Source organism: Struthio camelus, chromosome 18, assembly GCF_040807025.1.
Source record: "Struthio camelus isolate bStrCam1 chromosome 18, bStrCam1.hap1, whole genome shotgun sequence".
In the NCBI taxonomy this organism is placed as follows: Eukaryota; Metazoa; Chordata; class Aves; order Struthioniformes; family Struthionidae; genus Struthio; species Struthio camelus.
This window is the reverse complement of record NC_090959.1, coordinates 19,444,923-19,467,964: the sequence shown is the minus strand read 5'-3', so window position 1 is coordinate 19,467,964 and position 23,042 is coordinate 19,444,923. Positions and strand designations below refer to the sequence as shown.

Sequence of the window (23,042 nt, the reverse complement as noted above, 5' to 3'; positions counted from 1 at the left end):
GGCGGGCGGGGCGGGGCCGGCCAGGGGCGGGGCCGGCCAGGGGCGGGCGGGCCGGGGGCGGGGGCGGGCCGGGGGCGGGCGGGGCGGGGCGGGCGCAGCGCCCCGCCCGAAGCCGCCGGGGCTCCCGCGGCGCCGCCTGGCGGCTGCCGGCCCCGCCGGCCGCGGGACTACGACTCCCGTCACGCCTCGCGGCGGCCGCGGGGCACGCCGGGAGCCGGGGCGGCCGCCCGCCAGCGCGCCGCGCCGTAAAGCGCGGGGCGGCGCCCTTCCGGCGGCGTTTCCGCCCGTTCGTTGCGACAGCGCCGTGCGGCAGCGGCGGTTGGCGCCTTTGTCCTGGCGGGCGGCGGCGGGCGGCGGCGGGCGGCGGCGCGGGCCCGGCGCGGCGGTAAGTGCGCGGCGGTGCGGGGCCCCGCGGCGGGCGCGGCTTTATGAGGGGCGCGGCGTGCTCGAATAAAGACGTACCACAGCAAACCTCGCGGAGCGTCTGCGTCCTTCTCGGCGCCGCCGCCGCGGGGCGCGGCGGGTCTCGCCTCGGCCCGGGCCCGGGCCTGAAGGCAGCGCGGGCGGCCGGGCCGCGCCGCGCCGGGCGAGGCCGGGGCGCCGCGGGGGCGGCGGCTGCGCTGCGCTGCGCTGCGCTGCGGCCGTGCCGGAGGCGCCGCGGCCCGGTCCGGCCCGGCTCCCGCCCCTGCCCCGGTCGCGCACCGGGAGAGCCGCCCTGCCTGGCCGGGCTGCACCGTGAGCCGCGGCCCGGGGCGGAGGTGAAACTCGCTCTCCGCTGCGTTTGGTGCCTGCGTTGTGTTTTTGTTCTTTTTGTTCTTTTGCTTTGGGTGTGTTTTTTCCTCTCTCTCTTTTTTTGGCATTGCCCAGGAACTTCTCACAGACTTGCGCATGATGTTTCCGTTGCGCCAAATCGGTTTCGGTGTCCCGCTTCAACTGTGTCTCGCGTTCTGAAGTTGTAGCGCTACTAGTGAAATAAAACTTTGTTTTTAAATTTACAGTTTTAGAGAGAGAGACATGATGTTAATTAACTTGTGGGGAATTTACTGGCAGGTGAGCTAACGGTAGCTGTTCTTCTGTGGTAACCTGCCGGGTCTGATGGTCCCTTTGTGCACTGGAGTATCATTGTCTTTAAACTATCTAGCTATGTGTTCAGCTTCTTTGATTAAAGTCTTAGAAAGAGACTTAGTAGTGACATTATTAACTTCCCTGGTGTAGCATGCCTAAAGCTGGGATGGCATTCACTTCTGCTCTCATGATTATTAAATGACCCTTAACCACTTGTTCCACTGGGTGGGAAATGGTGAGTAGCAGTAGATACTTCTAGGTGAAAGCCCTCTACTAATTCGCTGTGGATTAGTGTTTGGGATTTGTTGCTTTATTTTCTAAGCCACCAGCAAGTTGGAAAATATTCCAATTTTTCCTCATATAGAAAGTTCTTACCCTCTCTTCTGCCAGCGACCCCTTCTCATTGCCACCCCAGAAGAAAAAGATAAGAGTCTTTTACTGTTTTTGACACTGAATTAAAATGTCCTGCCCACAGGTATTGCACATTTTGCTGATGGGTGCTTAGGGTAGATATGGTATCTCAAGATTGCAAACACGGGTGATGTTTTATGATGAGGTGCTCACAGTGGCTGTGGAATCTCTGTTCTTGAAAATGTTCTGAGCTCAGCTGGGCAAGGTCCTGAGCAGCTGGATCTAACTTAGAAGTTGGTCTGGCTTAGAGTGTGAGTTGGACTAGATGACCTCCAGAGGTCTCTTCTAACTTATTATATGAAGGCTGTTCTCCCCTCAACTGATGAGAACTTAAGCTGCAACAGCAGAATAGAAGAAAACGCTGTAGTGCCCCTGTAAAGAAAAAGGGGTCAAGATTTGAAACTTCTGATGGGGAAAGTAAAGATGACAGGGGAGAACAAACTGGCCTTGCAGGAAGATGTTGACACAACTATGGTATAAGAACTGTTTGTTTGTTTTAACCACCGCCCTGTTTTAGCAACTCCGTTCACTTTTAAGAAGACAATTAGACTGGGAGGTGTTCTCTCCCCTGCTTTTCCACAGGGCTTCCTAAAAGAAGGAGAAAAGTGATATGAATGTAGAGTTGATGGATCTTAGTCTCAAATCCTGGAGTAGATTTATTTCTCATGCTAATTAGCACTGTAAAATTGTCTTATAATTTAAGAAGTTTGACATGCTTGTTTAGAAGCTACTTTTAAATAGTAGTCAACTTAGTTTATTGTTAGGGAGTGTGCTGGTTATAGAGTACCTCATGATTAACAGTAGAAAGTTTTGTTGATGTGCTCGATTTAACCTCATGAGCTTTTTTTCAGGTTACTTCCATCCCTATAAACAGACAGTCTCAACCCTGCACTCCTGTAGATGAATGTTTGGAAAGGATGACAACCTTATTTTATTAAATAGCTTTCAGTCTTGCAAGTTTGGCTTGCAAGTTTCAGTGTTTTTTTCCTCTTTCTAAGTTTTATGCTATAGTGGCTTTTAAAGCAGAAAGTATGAATCCTGAGTATCTTAGCTGAGACTATTTCGGTAGGTGTGTGCAGTGAGTGTTGCTGATTGCTCCAGCTTTGTCTGCAATAATATAGGTTAACAAAATTAAACTTCATAGTACTAGTGGAATGAGTTAACAATACTGCATTTATGTGGTTGTGGCTAAATTCCCAGCTGTGGACCCGACTTCAGTAGGAGTTGACATCTTGATGGGCACAAAGATATGTTGTTTAGTATTGGTGTGAATGAGAAATTGTGTTTTCTGTTACTGTAAAGCTAAGACGTCAGGTTTGGTGAAGTGATCCAAGTATGGTCACTTAAGAGCCTTTAAAACCTGCTTTTTTATCTCATTCAAAGCCTATACTGAAATATTTTGGGTCCCATTATGTGCTGTCAAGATGAGTTTCCTTTCTGCTTATTAAAATATTACATAAGTGTCAACACTTCTTACCAGTGAACTGAGGGAATAGATATGTCAGTAATGGATGTATTAAATCTTAATTCAAACTTTTCAGTAGAAAACAAGTTTTATTTGTATTTCAGTTTGGCGCTGAATCATTAAAACATATCTTCAAAATAGAATAGGCTTACTGCCTTTTGACAATACAGAAAAGCTGAACCAAAATGGTGCAGTATCCATTTTTGCCAGATTTCTGTATCCCTTGTATAAAGATTCCGCTGGAGTGAAGCTTGCGTCAAGCAGACCCAGTTGGCTTCTAGTCTGCAAAGCTGTTAAGTTTAATCTTGTTCCAGTTTAATTTTAATGTCATGGATTGAAATGATATGCATGGCCATTTTTCTTTTTTGCGAAGAGTTGGATTTGGAACGAAAGCAAAATGGCTCGAGGACGCAAGAGCAATAGCATCAAACAGAGCGACTTCACTAACAGCACCAATCCACAGGATTTAGAGAGAAGACTTTTTGTCGGCAATTTGCCCACAGACCACATGACTCGTGAAGAAATGGAAGAGATATTTTCAAAATATGGCAAAATAAGGGGTTAGTATTTTATCTTATGCCTTTTTGTGACTGGGAGTTCAGTCAGAAGTATAACATTCATGCTTGTCAAACACTAATTGGTGGTGTTGAGAGGAATGACTAATATTTTCCTTAAAAAGTGACCTTTTAAAGATAACTTTCTTTAATTGCCTTTTCTCTGAGAACATAATCCCTTCAGTACAGCTGAAACCTAATGTATATATGAGCTGTCTTTTGGGGTTGAGCTGTGGTGTTATACCAAGCAAATCTATGCTATCAAGTGATTTCATAGTCTCTTAGCCAAATTTTGGTCACTTCACAGACTTCTTTGGTCACTGTTCTGTCAGAAGAAAGTTGATCTGTTTTGTCATATTGTCTGGTAGTTCAAATCCCTTAAACTCTACACTTTGATCTCGGTAGATTTGGTTTTCCCGAGGAACTTGAGTAGATGTTTCTGCATAATGCCCCTTTGTGTGGTCCATCTAATGGGATTATATAATGACCTGGGTGGAATAGTACTGTCCCTTAGTTGTAACTGGTCTTGCCCTGCTGTTAATTTTTCCAGCCCTCAGCATGTTCCATGGCTATGGGTTCGTCCAGTATGAACGTCTAGAAGACGTCCAGGCCGCTCTGGACGGTGAGAAGGGTCGCCTTTTTAAAGGGTATAGATTAGGTAAGGAAAACTGATCCATGCTCTCCTACTGACCCTAGCATGTGTTCTGGTAGAAAAAGAGTGCTTTTGTTTATAAGCTCTCTGGAAAGATCATTGTATGAAACCTGCCTAGCATTATTCTAAAATCACTTTTACTAGGAATGCATTTTCCTTCTGAGTTATTTGCTCTAAGTGCTGTGTGATCCATCTGCATTGTTTTCTCTTGCTACCTTGGTCTTTCTCTCAATTTATTTTAATGTATTAGTACTTTAATACATCTATAAACCTATGTAAGAAATTGTTCGACATAAACCCTACAAAGTATTCACTGAAACTTCATGCACTTATTTTAAAAACACTTGTAGATTAATACTGGGCTTCCTCTTGACAGGTTCAGAGGAACTGGTCTAAGAACTTAGGGGTTTGTTAGATACATGATCTTAACTTAGATTTTTTGCACATGTGAAATTAATTTCTGAGTAACACTACAAATACTAGGTGCTTTAAAAGGTCTCTTCTCATAAAGATGAAAATCTTGCTAAATTTGCTGGGAGCAGACTTAAACAGAAATGAATGGCTAGGAATCTATTTAAGAGTAATCCGTTAAACATAACGAAAAATTTAGCCCCAAAGTAAGCCTACGGTAACAGTTTGACTTAGAAGGGAATAAAAGGCGCAGTAAATAATAAGTTGGGGGAAGGTTTATGTGTAGTAACAAGTATAAACCTGAAGAAGGAAATGATGGCAAATGGACAAGGAGGGTAGAAAGAGACAAGAAGAAATTATGGGCAGCGTCATAAGACAATAAGCTTAAATAGGAAAAACTACAGCTATCTCAAATGTATTATCGCTTCTAAATAATTGCACGTTAACTTCTTAGTGGAGAAGACCACCTGGTCCTCAGTTAATGTGTCTGCTCTCTCTTTTTAAAGAGGCAGAATGTTTTTTCATATAGCTTCCATTTCAGTAGAAAACTGAGAAAGGAAGAAAACAGCAGCTACCGAAACTAGACCTTTCCAAAATATTAGATTTAACTCACATCTATGAGGTTCAGCTATATGAAGACCTCTCTAGGCTATTAATGTTGTTTTTCCATAAGCCTTGGAAAATGAGGGAGTTTCCAAGGACCTGGAAAAATACTGCAGTTGTGCCAGTAAAGCAGTGTAAATGGACTGAGCGGACTATAGCCTGTCAGCCTGACATCAGTCCTTGATAACATAATGGATTCTTTTATCTGACACTCAATAAGAAGGGAATGCAATTAACGTCAGTCAAAATAAATCTTGTCAAACTAGTTTATTCTTATGATGCTACAAGTTTTATGGATTAAAGTATCAGTGTCGATGTAGAATTCTGCAAGATACTCAATATGATTAAGAAACTAAAACAATTACAAGCAACATAGTGTTAAGTGGTTTTAAAATGAGCCTCAATGTAATGTAGATGGAATTAATCAGTGTTTTGAGTGATATTCTAGAAGGACTGGTTCCTGGCTGTGCAGTATTTTTATAAGTGACTTGGAACGGAAAAAAAAAACCAACATTCAAGCTTTAGAAAAGAGAATGGAATAACGTATGTTGAGTCACTGATAGTGAAATGACCTGGGTCTCTTCCTAAGCTGGATGCAAACAAAACTGAGCTTTCAGTAAAGCCAAATATGAAGTTCTGCATCTAGGGAAATAGAGTGCAGAGTGTGCTTAGTGTGGAGGACTTTGTCCTAGAAAATAGCTCATGAAAGGAGCTATTGGTAGGTAATAATTACTTAAATCCAGGAAGCCAGTATACTGCTTTTATGATCCTTAGCTGAACCAAAAAAAAAAAAAATTTGTTACTAAGAGGTTATAGTATCTATGGGTTTTTACTGCTGGAATACTGTGCTTGGTTCTGGTATGCGTAGTTCAGAAAGGATAATGCTAAACCTGAGAAGCATCAGGAAAATTGGAAGGTTAACGAACTGAAGAACAAGCCCTAGTGAAAGCCTTAGGATAAGAGGTAATGTGATCTGTATGTTAAATACAGACATGGAAATAAAACTGAGTTTTAAGCTAGTAGGCATAGGTATGACAAGTCCTTAAATGGAAATAAATAGTTTTCTTTAACAGTGAAATAACTTACATTTGGAACAATTTATTGGAGCTTTGGTGGATTCTGTGTCTTGGCGATTCTTAAATCAGAATTGAATGCTTTGCTAAAAGATGAGCTCTAGTTCAGCACAACTGTTGGACTTGATAGGAATGTGATTCAAGAAAGTCTTGTCACTTATTATTAAAAAGGTTACACTGTATGATTACAGTGGCCCTATCATCTCAAAATCCTACAAGATAGACTTTCATTTTTTTCTCAGTTGTTTTGTCAGTGTTCAAATATTTAATCTGTAAATGCTGTTGGCATTAAATAAAATATTATTAAATCTGTTCATTTTGCACAAGAAAAGAATCCCTGTGAAAGGTGTTTTTTTCTTTCAGTAAAATATTTTGTTCAGATTTAAATGCAGTTGTTTTTTAATCTTGAAAGAAATGTATGATAGTGAATGCTTAAAAGAAATCATAATCTAGGTTTCTGCAATGGTGTCTTAAAAAAAATCTTATAACCAAGGAAGCAGATAGTGTCTTGCTTAAAGAGAAAATTTGACTTTAAGGGGGAAGAAGAAAAATCTCCACTAAAAATTAAATGCAAGGAGTACAATTACTTCAGGTATGCAGTTAGTGTTAAATATAATTGTAAATAACACAAAGGTCAAAGACTTTGGGAGAGTAACTCCAGTTTTGCGTTACACTCTAATGCTTCCATATATAAGTGTTTTCATATCTTTGAGAAAAGCTATGTAGACAGTAAATGTCCATCAATTTTAATTTGATGGTGGACAATGCAACCTTTTTAATCCTGGAGAGAGAGTTTTTTATAGTCCTGTGAATGTTATCATGCTAATTCGTAGTTCACGTTACACTTGCCTCTCTCTCTTAATGAAAAGAAACACTATTTCTTGATTTACAACAAGAACAAAGATTGGAGAACTAATCCCTTAATTCTAATTTTAATCTTGAAAGTAACCAAGGATCGTTTGGGAAGTTATGGAAGATATTAAGACTACAAGGTCTGTAAGCAGATTCAGTATACCATGTTTATTCACTTGAAGAGCTTTGAAAGTATCTAATGTAAATAATAAGTGCTTTTAACTATTGATAGATTCTAAAAGAGCAGATAGGACCTAGGTTTGTGTTTATGAGTTTTTGTCTCTTCTTTTTTTTTCTTAAAGGGCTCAGAGTAAAATGTCAAATCATTTCTGTTTGTTCTTGCCCCCACTCAAGTACACTATTCTGTCTTCAGTCAGCTGTTAGAGAAGATCTTGTTATTTCAAAACGGGGCACTGCTGGCCTTATTAGTTTTGGGCAACTTCTTATTTTCTGGTTGAGGACAAGACTGTTTCTTCAGCTTTCCTTTACGTTCTTATGTTTCACCTTTAAGGTGTTTTTCATGGAGATACTCGGAAGCCAACCCGTTTTCAAATTTCTAATCTGTTGCATCTGTTTGCATCATATTGACAGTGGTGTTTTGAATGCACCATGTTGACTTCATAAGGAGCTCTTGCTTCGGGTTCCTTGGATCCATTTTTCTCAGAGGCGGAGGTTGTGCAATTTGTTCCAACAGTCCGTTGGAAGGCATTTGAACGTACCATTTGAGAACCCTTCGATTCTTTTTGACAAGGGTAGCAGCATGCTTCATTGAACAGGACTGGCTGTGAATTTTAAGATTGTGCTGGCCAACAACTTCCACTTGCAAAGGTGTTCAGACTCTGCTTTTTCTCCTAGAGTCCATGAGTTGCATTCTGCTCGCTCATAGACTGCAGAAGAAAGAGATTCTCTTATGGAATGAAGAGTCTGGATGTAGGCCTGAACATAAGGGGCTAAAGTTTCACCCAAGCCGTTCACCCTATTTTGAAGTCAGAAATCCATGAAAATTGTACTATCTAAACTTAATAAAAATGGTCAAAGTGACAATGTCTCTCTGCTGAATGGATTTTCTTGCACCATCTGGATGTCGCAGAACTTAAGTTGCTTTCATTTGAATTGTGCTGATTATCTCTTTTTTGTTCCATAGCATTGAACAGATGGGTTGATTATTCTTTACAGATATTAATAAAGCAGCGGAAAGAAGAAATATGAATAAGGCTTCATCAAGGTCCAGTCCGGCACGAAGGTAAAGTACCTGGAAGCAGTGAGTTATACTAGGAAGGTCAGCCTTTTAGGGCATGAGCCCACTTGTCAATGCTAAATGTCTGTCTCTTCCCTATCACCACCTCCCCAGTCAAATGGAGATACTCAAGTGAAACAATCAGGACATTGCAGCTCCACCTTTAAGGGCCTTGCTGTCTCTAACGCCTCAGGAGGCACAAGGGAAACCTTGTGTTTGTTGCTGTTACTACAACTAAGTGTTATGTTCTGCAGCACAGGTTAAGAGACCTGTAAGGAAGAATAAACTCAATGTTTGCTCCTGATTCTCAAATACCAGAGAGGCCAAGGCACCTATAGGGAATGCCAAGGGGCTGTAGCATTCTCTGTGCTGTGCTGCAGAGGACTTCAGGATTTTGCATCTTGATGTTGAAAGCTTCCTGTGTTGAAATGAGACCGGAAAAGGAGTGTGTGAGCAAAACACAGGACAGAGTAAATGTCTCTGCATTGCACTGTACATGTGCACTTGCATTGCCAATATATGGAACCAGTCTCCTACTGTGCAGTTATGATGAGCGTGATGTGAATCTGCCTGCTTCTCCTGTTCCCCACGCTTCAGTAGGTACAGTGTGTTCAACTCCTGCACATCCTGTATGTGTGAAGTCACAAGCGGGTGGAGAAGACATGGATTCTCCTGCCACAGGAAGAAGATTTCCGTTTCTTTTCCATAGCATATGAGGGAGTGCAAGAAGACATGCTGTGGTTGCCTTTGGCATAAGGCATGCATCTTTTAGGCTTATACCATAAAACTCTGCACACAAAAAGGAGTATTACATGTTGAACTTAAGGGTAACCAAGTCTGGTATGCTGTATTAATTTGGCTCATGAAATGATCGAAAACTGGAGAAAAATATGTGCAGCTAGCAAGACATCTATCACCACAAATGGAAGGAATAGCTGCCAAGACCTGCAGCTAGATCTCTTGTATATGCTGCACTTATCTTGCATAGGGCCAAATGCATTTGCAAAGAATGCACATCAAGCCCTGGAAATGCTTCCAGCACACAGCTGGGGTTCAAATTGCAAATGGTTACGAGCCCAGATTAACTGCAAACTCGAGAGTAGCTGGCATAATGCTGCAAGCATTGGGCCTGGGCAGTGTCAGATACGCTGCTCTTGCTGGCGGAGCCCCTCAAGAACACTGCAAGTACACAAGCAGCAGACGCTGATGCCCCTTCTTGGGCCTGAGTGGCGCTGCAGTTGCCTAATGCTGTAGCCATTGGACAGCACTGCAGTTGTGAGTGGTAGGCACCTGTGCCACAGGTGTTGGGCCATGGACCGCAGTGCAGAAAGAAAGCGGCAGGCACTGATGCCACAGGCATTGGGACCTGTTTGATGCTGCGTGTTTGCAAGCAGCAGAAGCTCATGCTGTGGGCCGCAGGTGTTGGGCCCTAAGGAGCACTGCAGGTGTGTGAGCTGTGGGCACTGATGCTATGGGCATTGGGCTGTGGACTGGACCACTGTCACAGGTGCTGAAGGAGTAGGTGCAGCTCCCACAGTCATTCAGCTGTGACTGGTGCTGCAGATACAATGGCGGTTTGATGTCGGGGCTCTGGGTCCCAGCCAGCACCACAGGCTCAAGCACCAATAATGAGGTCCTGGGCATTTGAGTCCTGGGCAACGCTGCAGGTGCGCAGGCAATGGACGTTGGATGCGGGATCATACTGCAGGCATGTGAGCCACAGCTGCTGATACCAGGGTGCTGAGTCCCAAGCCACACAGCAGGCCCAGGTGATGGTGCTGCGCCAGCGGTATTGATTCCCAAGCAACACAGCAGATGCAGGCAGCGGTGCTGACACTGCAGGAGTTGGGCCCTGGTGATGGAGACACAGGAACAGAAGGCTGTTGTGCCTTAACGCTGCTATATCTCTGCAGACAGCAGGGCAGTGGTGCAAATTGCCAGAGCAGAGGTACCTAATACCATGTCTGTAGTTCTGTTGCAAGACTCAATGTGTTGTTCATTCTGGATCTTTCTGTCATTGCAGATAATGAATATGGCCTGTTATGGCAAAAAAAAAAGGAATAAATGTCATATGCAAAACAATCATGCTGCATCTGGCTGTTGTGCTATGTAATCTTACAGCTATAGGAAGATCGGATACTGAGTATTAATCACAGCTGATTAAAGTTTCTCCTGAGCTTCTGCTATCATTCACTTTAAGTTGGGGGGGCAGGGGGAGACAACGTGTATCGCACATGGCGTGTGGTTACAATACAGATCACAGGCAGAAACACAAGACTGATTTGTGTGCCTGAGATACAAAAGCAGTTCACACTTGAAGCAAATTTGTGTGCAATTACAGTGCTTCTTTTACAGGAGAAGGCTATATATGCTCTTGGTGGCAACGCTGTAGTTTGTTCCAAGATGTGTTTTGTCTGACATAAAAATAGAGAATGCCAGCAATCCTGTGTATCCCCCCAGGACAAGGGGGTATCTGAGCTGCCAAAATTCATGCAGAGACTCTGCACGTCCTTCTAATTTACTCTTTGCTCTACCTAATATTTAAATTTGAGCAGATGACTTGCTGCTGTTGTCTCCAAGTGGCTACTAAGTGAACGCAAACCTATATTCTGTATGCTTTCAGAAACTAGATTAGTGTCAGCTAGAGGACATTAGAAGTCTGTCACATTTTGGAAATAAAATTTTTAAAAAACTTGTTTTCAATACTTGTCAGTATCCTGGGGAACAAATGTTCTAAGCTGTGAAACTCGGTAGTTTCTTCACAAGGGTGTGGTGTTTTTTTTTTTTTTGTACATTCGACTTAAACTAGAGTGGAAGTTATGTTTTCTCTGGAAACAAAATACTACCTGGAAAAAAAATCTACCTTTTGGAAAAGATGAAGAATGGAATCTCACTCTCCCTTGCCTCTGAAGACGGTGCAGTACAAAGTCTGAATGAGATGGATCATTCAGATTTGACAGATAATCCTGCTGATGGTGATACAGTGCTGGTTGGGTTTCATACCGTCTTAATGTGGGGCGTCATAACAATAAGACTGACTTTCTGCAGGAACCGTCCCTTCAAAGTCAGGACACGTCATTAGCTACCATTGCTCTCTGCTAACAGTACAAAAACAAAATTAACATGGAACCAACTGTTTCTTGGATTGCAACAAGCTCTTTAGTCACATGCCGATAACAAATTATTTCAGGTATTCTGCTGTCATCGAGTAGTGAATTTAATGAGTCCCTTGAACGCTGCTAGCTATGCCATACTCGTGTTAGGCTACAGCACCTTGAATTCTCTCAAAGAATGCACAAAAACATGTCTGATAGGTGATCTGTTGCTGCCTTTGGAGGCTGGAGGCCTTGGAACAATTTTGGACGGTTTCTTAAGTGCCTGTTCGCTTCTTCCACAGGTGTCCTATGTTTTTAGTGATGCTCCAGTACAGAGCTTTCTGGGACTTGTTTGATTATGATAAACATTTGAATTAAGAAGCTTCTCCAGGGTACTTTGACAAAGACTTTTTTTTTTGGGCAATTCTGGCTGTTGTGGGATAGGAGGGAGGATTCAGCGGCTGAGAGAAGGGTCACTGGCACCTCAGGTAAGAGAGCTAACAGTAACGATATTCATGTGGTCTAATAGAATTTCCCTGGTGTTTTTCTCAGAGAGCAGTATGCCTATGGGGATGGCCGAGATGCTAGACGCGATCGCTCCCCTCTTCGGGGAAGCCCACGAAGAGACCCAAGAGACAGCAGAGATGGCAGAAATGGACGAGATTCCAGAGATGCTCGAGATATTCGAGCTAGAGATATGCGGGATGTCAGAGAGCACAGGGACCCCCGGGATCTGCGAGACCCCCGAGATCTTCGAGACCCCCGGGATATCAGGGATCCAAGAGACTTGCGGGACCCTCGTGACGTTAGAGATCTTCGTGACCCACGGGAGCCACTGTATGATCGATACAGGGATCCGCGGGATGTGAGGAATCCACGAGATATGAGAGATCCACGTGATGTCAGGGATCCGCGGGACGTGAGAGATCCTCGGGACCCTTTGTACAGGTAATCTACACGGGATTGTATTTGGCAATACGATTTTTTGGAGTTCCTGCCTCCATGTTTTTGCTGATTTGAGTGGTATCATGCTTTTAGGAGAAGGTAATGGCTCTAGTTGGGGACAGTTGGGTACCTGCTTTGTGTCATGGGGATGCTTCAGTAATTAAACTTGAGGAAGGCCTGCGTGCTACGCATCGTCAAAAGTTATTGCGGAAGATCACATTGATGTATGGGGACTCTTGCTTCTTCTGTAAATGTTTGTTGCAGACGAGATGAAGCATACGACCGTTATCTTCGCCTTGAAGACTACTATCGGAGGAAGGATGACTCTTACTATGACCGTTACAAAGAGCATTTTGATAGAGCACCAGTGAATTCAGAAGGTTAGTGCCTTCAGGAGTTAACGTTTTAATGGGCAGATTCACATTCTCCCTCTGGAAAGATACAGGAGATTCCTTCAGTGCTGGGGATTGCAAACATGTCTACAGTGCATTCAGTTCTGTGGCACTGGGTTGTTCTGAGATTTTCAGAAAGACTGGCCACATACAGCTAATTGCTCCAGGCAGACCCAAAGGATGTTATTTGTTCTGTCCGTTTCTGTCGTTTGCTTTCAGACCGTCTGAAGCGCGAGGAGCGACGTCGAGAGGAGCTCTACCGTCAATACTACGAGGAAATCAAGAGACGTTTCGATGCAGAGAGACCTGTAGATTGTTCTGTGATAGTGGTGAATAAGCAGACTAAGTAAGAAAATAGTTGTGACCATGTTTATTATTGGGTAGTAGAAGATAGTAGAATTAAATTTACTTCTGCTCTGGGGCTGTTTGCCTTGCAGCTAGCTGCCTTTGAGGAAAGCGGTTTTAGGACCCTGAGAAAGCTGATGCTCCTGTTGCTGTTCTAGGAATGTTTATTGTGGGATGGAAAAATACCTTTGTATCTTGTGCTTTACTTTTGTTTTCCTCTTCTCGCCTACCACCACACCATCTCCTGAAAACTTGTGTGCCTACTGTTCATATGAGCTCACTGTCACAACAGGTTACAGTGGCCTGTGCTTGTTATTCATGGATTGAATGACACGCACCTTGTTTATATGTGCTCGTCAAAACATAGTGCAAAGCAGTTGCTAGTGTGGAGTCATGGGGGTATGCCTTTCAGATCTCCTTTCAGACTGGTTACTAAGTCAGGTATCATTCAATGCCGTTACTTATACAACGCACAAGAAATATGAAAACATTTCTCAAAACAGTCATGAATGATACCAAAAGTATGTGGTAAATAACGAGGACTCTCATGGGGCAATGTGAACTCTTGTTAAGGTGTCCCCATTCAAACAAAATGCATTTTATTTATTGCAGCTAAACGCAAAGTCATTTCTCTAGAAACAACAGTGCAGGCCATGCCTATAGAAAGGGCATATTTCTCTTGGAGTGTAATGATTTAAAAGATTTTTAGGAGTCACATGGACTTGCTGTTGCAAAAATGCTAATGTGTCTTTGATTCGGAGAGTAGACAACGTGTTGGGAGCAGGGAGATATGCCTGTGCATGGTACAAAGAGAGGAGTGCCATGGTGATAACACCAGTCTGGTATCTATATCTTTAAAAATATATATATTGAAGAGTAGCAAAGATGTGGATGATCCTAAATCTAGTTTGAGGTCTGAAGAAAATGTTCACCAAGGGCAGACTTAAAGCTCTATCTCTTTAGCCCTTCTGAAAAAAGATCAAGAGTTGAATTTAACATTGCCATATTGGTGAGGCAGAAAGGGATAGTTGGCACTTGCCTGATCTGGTTGTAGGAGACAGAACAGGAAATGAGTGCTGGCAACAAAGAGAAATTAAAAATAAATTTTTATGGTTTGCTTTTAATGGAGCTGATTACCTATTGGAACAGATTTTTAAATGCAATGTTAGATTCTTTATCTCTTGGTGACTACAAGTCTTTGGAAGATATTTTAATAGAGCCCAAATTATTGTATACAAGGAGAATTTTGTGCAGTATTTTGTACAGAGGGATCGGTACAGAGGTCCTACAGATCCTTTTGGTCTGTAACAGCCCCAGACCTTAAGAGTTGGAGCATGTTGACAAATCTTGGATTTTTAAGCACTGGTGTCACCTACTGTAGAACTATTGAGAGGTGATTCCTGGATGACTTTGGTGTATCATCAGTGTAACTTAAAAGCCCTTGAAGTGACAGTGTTGGGGAGGAGGGGAAAAACAATTTCGTCACCAGTATGTGTCGGGAATAGCGACTCTTGAAAGGTTTGCATTCAAAGATGATAAATTGAACCTCTTCAAAAAGCTGAGAATGCACATAGCATAAATTTGTCAAAATGCATACGCAGTTCATACTGCAGTTCTGGTACTGAGCTCTATAACCTAACAAAAGATTTGAAAACTGTAAGCTGGGCCATCTGAGCTATGGTTTGTGTTTAGGAAGTCTGCAGGACAGTAGATACAGGAAAAACTGATTAATGAATGCTATGTTTATACAGGGAAAGAGCAAAAAGCAACTAGGAGAACAAATGTATTTAGAACTGAAGTGCGTGTGTATCGGTACTTACTCTCTGAAAATTAACCTTCAAGTCCAGAAGTTGGCCTGTGCTGCAGTGAATTGAGATAAGGTACACTTGAGCAGTTAGGATACTGAACGTAGCACAAGTAACCAACCTATGGAAGTTAGTTCCTCTGTTGTATGCCCGTTAGATTTCTGCCAGCATAACTAATCTCACTTAATTTGAGTTCAATTTAAATGCATTTATATTTAAGCAAATTTATAATAGTGTAAATCTCTTTTCAGACACTGTTTCTTAGCTAAGCTGAGACTGGTCTGTAGCCTATTTCAGTAAAGCTGAAAGGACTGATTCACACCAAAATAAGGGTAGGGTATGAGCTTTCATATTATTCTAATGAGATTGGTTTAATACTACCCCTCAGTTAAACTTTATGAAGCTGTTAGAAAAGTGCATCTGAGATGGAGAGAATGAATGTGCCAGGGTTTCTGTTTCTGTATGTACTGACGTGCTGAACTCTGCTGGCTTTGCTTTGTGGTAGGGAGTACGCAGAGTCGGTGGGGCGGAAAGTGCGGGACCTGGGCATGGTAGTGGACCTGATCTTCCTCAACACAGAGATGTCACTGACACAAGCCTTGGACGATGTGAGCAGAGGAGGGTCTCCTTTTGCCATTGTCATCACCCAGCAGCATCAAGTTCACCGCTCTTGCACTGTTAACATCATGTTTGGCACCCCACAAGGTACTGAGGTCTCAATGGGCTGTGCAGCTATGTGGTCGCTTTGAACTTCTCAAAGTGCTGCTCTAGAGCATTTTCTTTCAAGCAGAATCACACAGGATGAAGTTCATCCTTGCTGAGACATAACTGGTTATTAATGAATTGACGCTGTGTCATAAATGTGAATAGTATTAATTACAAGTTTCCTTAATAATTTATGGTCTCTTGCCAAAAGGACTGTTTAATTACTGCCAAGAGAAAATCTCAGCTGTTTTTTTTTTAGCACCTACCATCACCAGCCCTTGCATCTTAGGGCAGGTCATGAACTGTATCTCTAGAAATGATTGAACTGCTTTGTTAGACTTCTGAGTAATACCAGTCCAGCCTTTGTTTATCACTTGTTGCTCTCAAAGACAGAGCGCTTGGAATGTGACAAATCACAGGACAGATTTTATAACCAAATGCGATTTAAGGGAAAAAAATAGGGATAGCTTATTCTGTCGAGGTAAAGATCTGACTGTGAAACCGGAAACAGTAAAAAGATACAGCTAAAAAGTGATTGGGTATATGTGCTCCCCTTCTTTAGCGCCGTTTGCACTTGTCATATCATTTTCCTTCTCAGGGTGTGACTTGGTTGTTAGGAGCTTGAGAGTAGGTTTTAACAAACATCTTAACAGAATGTGGCTTTGGAAAGCCAGCCTCTCGCTCTGATCGTTGGCCCATTCATGTTCCGTTTACAGACGTGGGTTGTTGACTGCAGTTGAACTTTCAAAGGTTATTTCTCCCTTACTGTTTTCTCAAGTAATGTTTTGTCAGTTTTACCTGGGAGAGCTAACTTCTGAATGCAGCTTCGCTCCTTTTGGCTGCTTACCGGCTGAAGAAGTCCAGTTTCTTTTAACATGTGATGCAGACGTGATGGGAGGGGTCTCTCCATTTCCTGCAGAAATACAGCCCAACCACATTGCCATTGGGCTTTCTACTGCCCTTGTTTTTGACTCTCAACACCTTTACTTTAAAAAAAACAACAACAACAAAAAAACAGACTTCCCTTCTCCTTCACTGGAGCTAACATTATATCAGATCTCATTAGAAGCCCAGTCATTAACTCATGCACAGCTCTTCATAGAAATTGAATATGCTGTAGTTGAATGGCATGTGGCTATCTTTCCATGCATGCTGGTTTTAGGGAGCTCTGTCACAACTTGTGTAAAGCATAATAGTAAAATGAACCTCAATTTCCTGTCATGAGGAAAAGGGGTGGCAGGATTTGTTGATCTGTAGGCTTCAGAAGTGCCCAGAGCTTTGGGCCCTTTTTGGAAGATAAAGTCCTTTTATAATTCCCCTGCTTAAGTCTGTGTTCTAGGGACTATTTGCATGTGTGCTTTGTGAGGTGGAAATAATGGCCCCAAAAACTTTTAAAACATAGCTGCAAAAAAAAAAAAAAGTTGGAATTAAACATTATTTGTTTTATCATAAAGGAACTTTAAATTTATTGCTTCTTGTTTCCTCCAGAGAATGAACAGAATGAGCACTGTGAAATTCAGCCACTTCTTCTTTCCTCCCCATCTTCTGCGCACACCCACACTATATTTAGGCTTTGACAGTACAGGACCAAAAAAAAAAAAAAAAAGATTTACATCACTTTTTACTCTGTCCTGAGAAGCCTTAGCATCCTTTGTAGGGCAAGTTTTGGACCTGTCCAAGAATTTAGCAATAGAACAGCTGGAACAGTCTCTTAGTGGAAGCAAGGAGAATTTGTGAGCGAGGTAGAGGGAGCTGCTCTCTCTTTTAACTGGAGGAGAGGCAAGCAAAGCATTTGTTAGGCTTGTATGATGTCTTCTCGGAGCCCTCAACTGTGAAAGAAACAGAGGATGGACTTGTTGGGTGATAGTCTTGAGCCTTCTGTTCGCTTTTGAAGCCGTTACAAAGTGGAACTGTGTTTTTACTGTGTGCCTAGGGAGATTTCTAAGTCTATGCTTGTGATTCCAAAGAGGTACCTGTCTGTTGAATGAGATGTGCTGGTGTGAGTGAGGCAAAGGATCTCCTGTTAATGTCACTTTGGTTTACTTAAAGCGTTTCTTTTCCTTGTGCAGAACACCGCAACATGCCCCAAGCTGATGCCATGGTGCTGGTGGCAAGGAATTATGAGCGCTACAAGACAGAATCACGGGAGAAGGAGCGTGAGGAAATAGCCAGACAGGCTGCCAAGATGGCAGATGAAGCTGTTCTACAAGAACGAGAGCGCCCACCCCCCATGGAGGAGGGTGTCAGAGGAGGTCATCCTCCGGGGATTCAGACTCTCTTGAACCTGCTGGCAGACAATCGCTATCTAACTGCTGAGGAGACTGATAAAGTAATTAATTACTTGAGAGACCGGAAGGAAAGGTTACTTAGGGGAAGCACTGATTCTCTGCAGGGTAAGTTTCTCAGCCCTAGACAGCATTATTAGTCATATGGTCTGTGGGCAGTCTGGACTGAGACAGGAACACAGCGATGGGGTTACAGGGGAGTACTGGTGCCGTAACTTTCTCACACGGTGCCTTATCTTACTGAGCTAGATGTATCCTCAGGAGTCCTGAGACTGCTCTTATCTTTCATGTGACGCAACTTTCATACTGGATTTTCTCAGGGAAACGATAGAGCTGCTCTAACTGGTTTGGCTGCTGCATAAAGGGCAACAATTTGGTTAATTGGTTTGGGATCCCCAGAGCTGTGCAGCTCTCCTGTTCAGAGCGTGGGTAGTCACTGACACTTGTGTCTTCGGTAGGTATCTTATTTGGTTCCTTTAGGTGTCTCTTCAAAGGCATTTGCAGAGCTTTAACCCTCTTCCCTTTCTTTCCCAGCACCCATGTCAAGGCAGTCTTTGGGGGCACCTTCAGGATCATCCCTGGGCAGTCAGTCCAGCCTTCCAAGCTCCCAGGCTCATCAGGGTTCACAGCCTCTGGTCTCTGCTCCTTCTGTTCCGGTATCCTCTGCTAATCCTCAGCAGGAGCTTCAGGCAAAAATCCTCAGTCTCTTCAACAGTGGGGCAGCAGCAGCAGCAGCAGCAGCAGCAGCTGCTGTAGCAAATAGCAGTTCTGCAGCTTCTGCAGGTACATCAGGTGGCACTCCGAATCAGAACTTTGCTAACATGGCCAGCAGTCAGGCCCGGTCAGCACAGATAGGTGCTGCAAACTTAAACCAAGCTCAGCAGAGATTGCAGACTCCAAGCACACAGCTTCCAGCTCTCCAAGGCCCTTCAAGGAATGCAGGTCCAAGACCTGGAGCTCCTCCACCAGCTCAGTCACTCTACGGTCAGCACCAAAATCGCCTGCCTGCTCCTGGCAACGTACCTACTCAAAGGCCAGTATCTTCTGGTATCAACTTTGACAACCCTAGTGTACAGAAAGCGTTGGACACCCTTATCCAGAGTGGTCCTGCACTCTCCCACCTAGTGAGCCAAACAGTGGCCCAGGGGCGAGCAGGGTCCTCAGCCCAGCAACCTATGGGTTCCTACCAGCGACACTATTAAAGCTGACCCGTTAAGCCCTTTCCCCTTCCCTTTGCCATTCCATACTTATAGCTGTTTAAAGAATCTCCTGTTCTTGACACAGGACAAATGCCCCTGGATATGCATGTCCTCTCCACTTTGGCGAGAGTTTACTCCCAGTGGCATCGCTGCTGAGTGTTGCTAGCGCTGCTCTTCCTCACCTTGGTCTGGTTAGCAACGTCTGGAGAACTGTGCTCTGTTTTCTCAGTGACAGGATATGCTGAGAGCTGCTGTGGGTAATCGATTGTTTTGTCCAAGCCGCAAGTTGCTGCAAGGACAGTCCTCCTGCATTTCCCTCTCTCCCAGTAGCTGGTGCGTCTTCACATTGCAGTGCAGACTGATCTCACTGAATGGTCTTACTACAGTTATGGGTTTTCAGAAAATGAGACACGGGACTGAGCAGAGCGGTACCCTGACTGGGCCTTCTTGGAGACGCACCCTTTTGAAGCAGGCACTATTTTTCTTTGATTTTCAATTTTTTTTTTTAATGGCCCATAAGCCAATTTAAAAGAAAAGTACAGTGGTAGCTCTAGCAGCTGAACTCATGAAGCGCATGCCTGACTACCACTCAGTAAACAAGTACAGTGCAGTTTGATCCTTCCGTAGCTAGGACTGTCGTTCCCTGGCAGAGTGAGGCAAACACACAGTCCTTACCTGGCCCAACTTATGGAAATTGGCAACTTTGGTCTGAGCACTGTGGTATATCTGAAACATGAGAACTTCCAAGCCAAGGCAGAGATTTCAAATATTCTGTCAATTTTCCGGCACTCAAGTAGTCAAATTTAAGATCAGTTTATTAAATCTGGTGTATAATTTTCCTTTTCTTACGATACTGCTTTGGGGCAGTTGGCTATTGTCACCCTACAGCCCAGCCACAGCCACACTGATGTGCTCTTGGCTCTCTCTCAGAAATAGCAGCAGCCGGTTACAAGGTGGTGAATGTCTGTCCTCTGAAACTTCATCTCGCTGTTTGATTGATGTTCTGTCCATCTAAGGTGTGAGAGGCAGTGCCAAGATGCAATAGCATGGTTTTATACGTTTTTTTCAACGCTTTGGTAGCTGCAGCGAAGAGGTGAGTGGAAATTCAGGCAGATCCTTCACCATATTTTTAACTAGTGACATACTTTGATACCAGAAGACAAAGCATCTCTATGTGGTCCTCCTTTGCACAGCCTTTCTTACAGTCTGTAGGCTTCCTGCAGAGGATTGAAAGAAGCTAAAAAAGCAAAGTTCATGGAGCAAAGACTTTTTTTGTCCCAGGTGGTTTGTGTTGTAGCATTTTTTTCTCTGTGCTGTTAACAAGAGGACATTACTTTTTAATAAAAAGGCAGGAAAAATGTTTTGTTGTGTTTTTGACACTTAACAGCTTGAGTACTACTGGAATGCATTGTTCCGTTGCATTTGCCGTTATTCTCTTCTTCCAGGTAAGCTGCTTCAGATGCTGCCTGGTGCTGGATGCTAAGGGGAAAGCATGCAAATTTTACTGTGCCCAGCTGTAAGGATATTGTAGTCTGTCCCAGTTTATATTCCTTTAGTTTTAAAGCACTTCATAGATATTTATTCTCCCGCAGTGAATTAAGACAATTCAGACAGCGTCAAGCAGAGCAGCCCATGTGCCCTTGCAGGAAGCTGCACTACTGCAGACAGGTAAAGCATCTTTTCTGGGGTGGTCAGAAATTTAGCTTACACATGGCAACTGTGGCACTTAGGAGTAGCTGTTCCGTTCTTGATGCGTCACCTCCTCTGCAATCTGCTGCTCCCGGTCATTGCTTGCTCCTTGTTATGGAAATACCAGCCAAGTGAAAAAAGGTTATGGAGACCCTAGAAAGAAGTCAAAACTCCCCATGCAAATAGTGAAGGGTGTAATAAAATCATTTATTGCATTTTGTGCAGACAGGAGTCTAAAAAAATTAATACAGTTAAAGCAATAAAGCATTAACAGGGAGCATTCAACAACTGAGGAGCCACTCCTCCATTAATACCTGCACAGAGAACACAGGATCTGTATTGAGGCGGCCTAATGCACAATACTGAAACACTCACACAAATTAAATGCAAGCTTAATACTCTTTTTTTTTTTTTTTTGGTTTGCAACCTGTTTTATTTACAAGGTTTTAAACTTAATTGCATTGCTCTGCACACAGATTCTCTAAAACACAAAGCATACTAGGTCACTACATGTCTATTGAAATATTGCACTCGAATAAAAGTCACTTGAATGGACGTAGAACATCTAGCTACAGTGATTAAAAGATTAGTGAATGAATTGACTTTGTGATAACATTCATAACAAATATATTGCACATGTAGCACAGAAAGTGTTGTAACCAGCAAATTTCAGACCTGTTGGTCTTTCTGCTAGTTATTAGTCCTGCTACACAGAGGAGGGTCTTGACTCTTCTAGTGCAGCTCATACGCCTTACACAGTATCTAGTCCTTCCTCTAGTTCCAGCCACTGAACAACACTGACCCAGTCTGGACTCTGCCTGTGTCTCCTGTAAGTGCAATGCTGTAGTTTGTTGCCTGTACCCCATAGTGGCTGGACTGGAAATGGAGCCTGCTATTGCTCAGCGTGGAGGCCTGTAACTGTCCAGTTGAAAGGAGGAACAGAGCAGCTCCCTTTTCAGCTTCTCGCCTGATAGGTACTGGGGTGTACGTGATTGCCTGCCCAGTGCTAGTGTGCTCACCAAACGTGGTTGAGGCTATTCTGACTGGTGCAGGGTCATGCTGCTATTCCACCTTCGTGGCAGATAATTTCTACTCAGTTTTGCTCCTGGCAGCAGCTCTGCCTGGAAAACAAACTTTGGGGGTCAAGACCTTCCTGTCTGAAACAAAAACCTTAACATGTCTGCGCCTGTGCTGAAAAGGAACTTGCGTTTCTACCACAGGAGGACACTGCCTTTACCGAGGTGGAACAGCAGAAGGGTGCTCCACAGGGAAACCGAACACTCACAGAGGCCAAACGTGCAGGGGCAGGGCTGGGTTTGTAAACTAACATGCAGTGCTGTCTGCTAAAACTGGCCCTCTTCAGACCAAAGGCAATTGAGAACTTGGTGTGGAAGCCAGCACCCTTCTTGCCACAGCCAGATTTGCCTGGCAGGGGTGTTGGGGCAGCCCTGTCTGTGCCTCAAGCTGTACTCCTGCTCCTGCTGGAGGAGGAGGAAGGGGGGGGGGTGCTGCTTAACAGTGGGAGGTAGAAGCAGTGCTGAGGAGGAATGGGAGCTGTCTTGCTGATGCTGGGGAATTGGTGAAGCAAACCTATCAGCAGAGGCCTCTGGCCTGATGTCTCACCGCTGCTAGGTAGATGGTTTTGTCCCCTGGGGTAACCTGTACATGTCATTAAAGGAAGAGCTTTTTTGCCTTGCTCTGACACTGGCTAGGATGGATGCTGTCCCAGCAGAGGCTGCTGCTGCTGCGTTGGGTAACCTGCTTCTGCAGTCAAGCTCTCAGTGCTGAGCTGCTCCTTGCAGCAGGGGAGAAGAGGCTCTCAGGCTTGCTGCCTAAAGGGCAGCCTTTCACAGCTGCAGGATCAGAGGAACAGCAAGGCAATAACCAAGTTGTAATTAAAGGCTGACTGCAGGGAGTGAATGGCATCTCTCGAAGAGGCAGAGCAGTTGGCAGGTGTTCTAGGCCAAACAAATGCACTGCCAGCACATGAGATGAGTGGGCAGTTTAGTGTGCATGCCTCCCCCGTTCCTTCAGCAGTGCTTCACAAATAATTTTGGGAGACTGCAAACAGTGTATGAGCGTGTGTGTGTTGGGGGGGGGGGATGGTGGGGTAGGACCAGCTGCAAGGGGCAGAGCAGCTGGATACGGGCAAATCCTGGCTCCTGTGGGGCTGCCTTTGCCCAAAGCCAAAGGACTTTTCACTTGCAGATGCCTGCCTGCTCTTTTAACATCTTCTAAGTGGCTGAGGCATGACCAGAG

General features: G+C 44.0%; 1 protein-coding gene across 2 annotated transcripts; it reads left to right on the top strand.

Moving 5' to 3' along the window:
- Positions 1–232: 232 nt before the first annotated feature.
- Positions 233–21,151, top strand: NCOA5 (nuclear receptor coactivator 5). 2 transcript variants are annotated; one of them, XM_068911988.1, is made up of 10 exons: positions 239–385; positions 3,315–3,501; positions 4,046–4,153; positions 8,263–8,329; positions 11,971–12,366; positions 12,628–12,743; positions 12,975–13,101; positions 15,411–15,610; positions 17,680–18,003; positions 18,430–21,151. In XM_068911988.1, exons 2-10 carry the CDS (start codon positions 3,339–3,341, stop codon positions 19,095–19,097), a joined length of 2,169 nt encoding a protein of 722 aa, XP_068768089.1. In that variant the 5' UTR covers positions 239–385; positions 3,315–3,338; the 3' UTR covers positions 19,098–21,151. The 2 variants fall into 2 exon arrangements, with proteins under 2 accessions (XP_068768090.1, XP_068768089.1); XM_068911989.1 differs by lacking the exons at positions 3,315–3,501; positions 4,046–4,153 and having other exon boundaries at positions 233–385; positions 18,430–20,454.
- The last annotated feature ends 1,891 nt before the right edge of the window (positions 21,152–23,042 follow it).

What these genes read in the sequence shown, in the direction of transcription:
- NCOA5 (XM_068911988.1), top strand. Translation starts at nt 3,339, where the DNA reads ATGGCTCGAGGACGCAAGAGCAATAGCATCAAACAGAGCGACTTCACT. An exon ending in AAAATATGGCAAAATAAGGG is followed by an intron (nt 3,502 to 4,045) that starts GTTAGTATTTTA and finishes TAATTTTTCCAG; the next exon opens with CCCTCAGCATGTTCCATGGC. An exon ending in AGCACCAGTGAATTCAGAAG is followed by an intron (nt 12,744 to 12,974) that starts GTTAGTGCCTTC and finishes GTTTGCTTTCAG; the next exon opens with ACCGTCTGAAGCGCGAGGAG.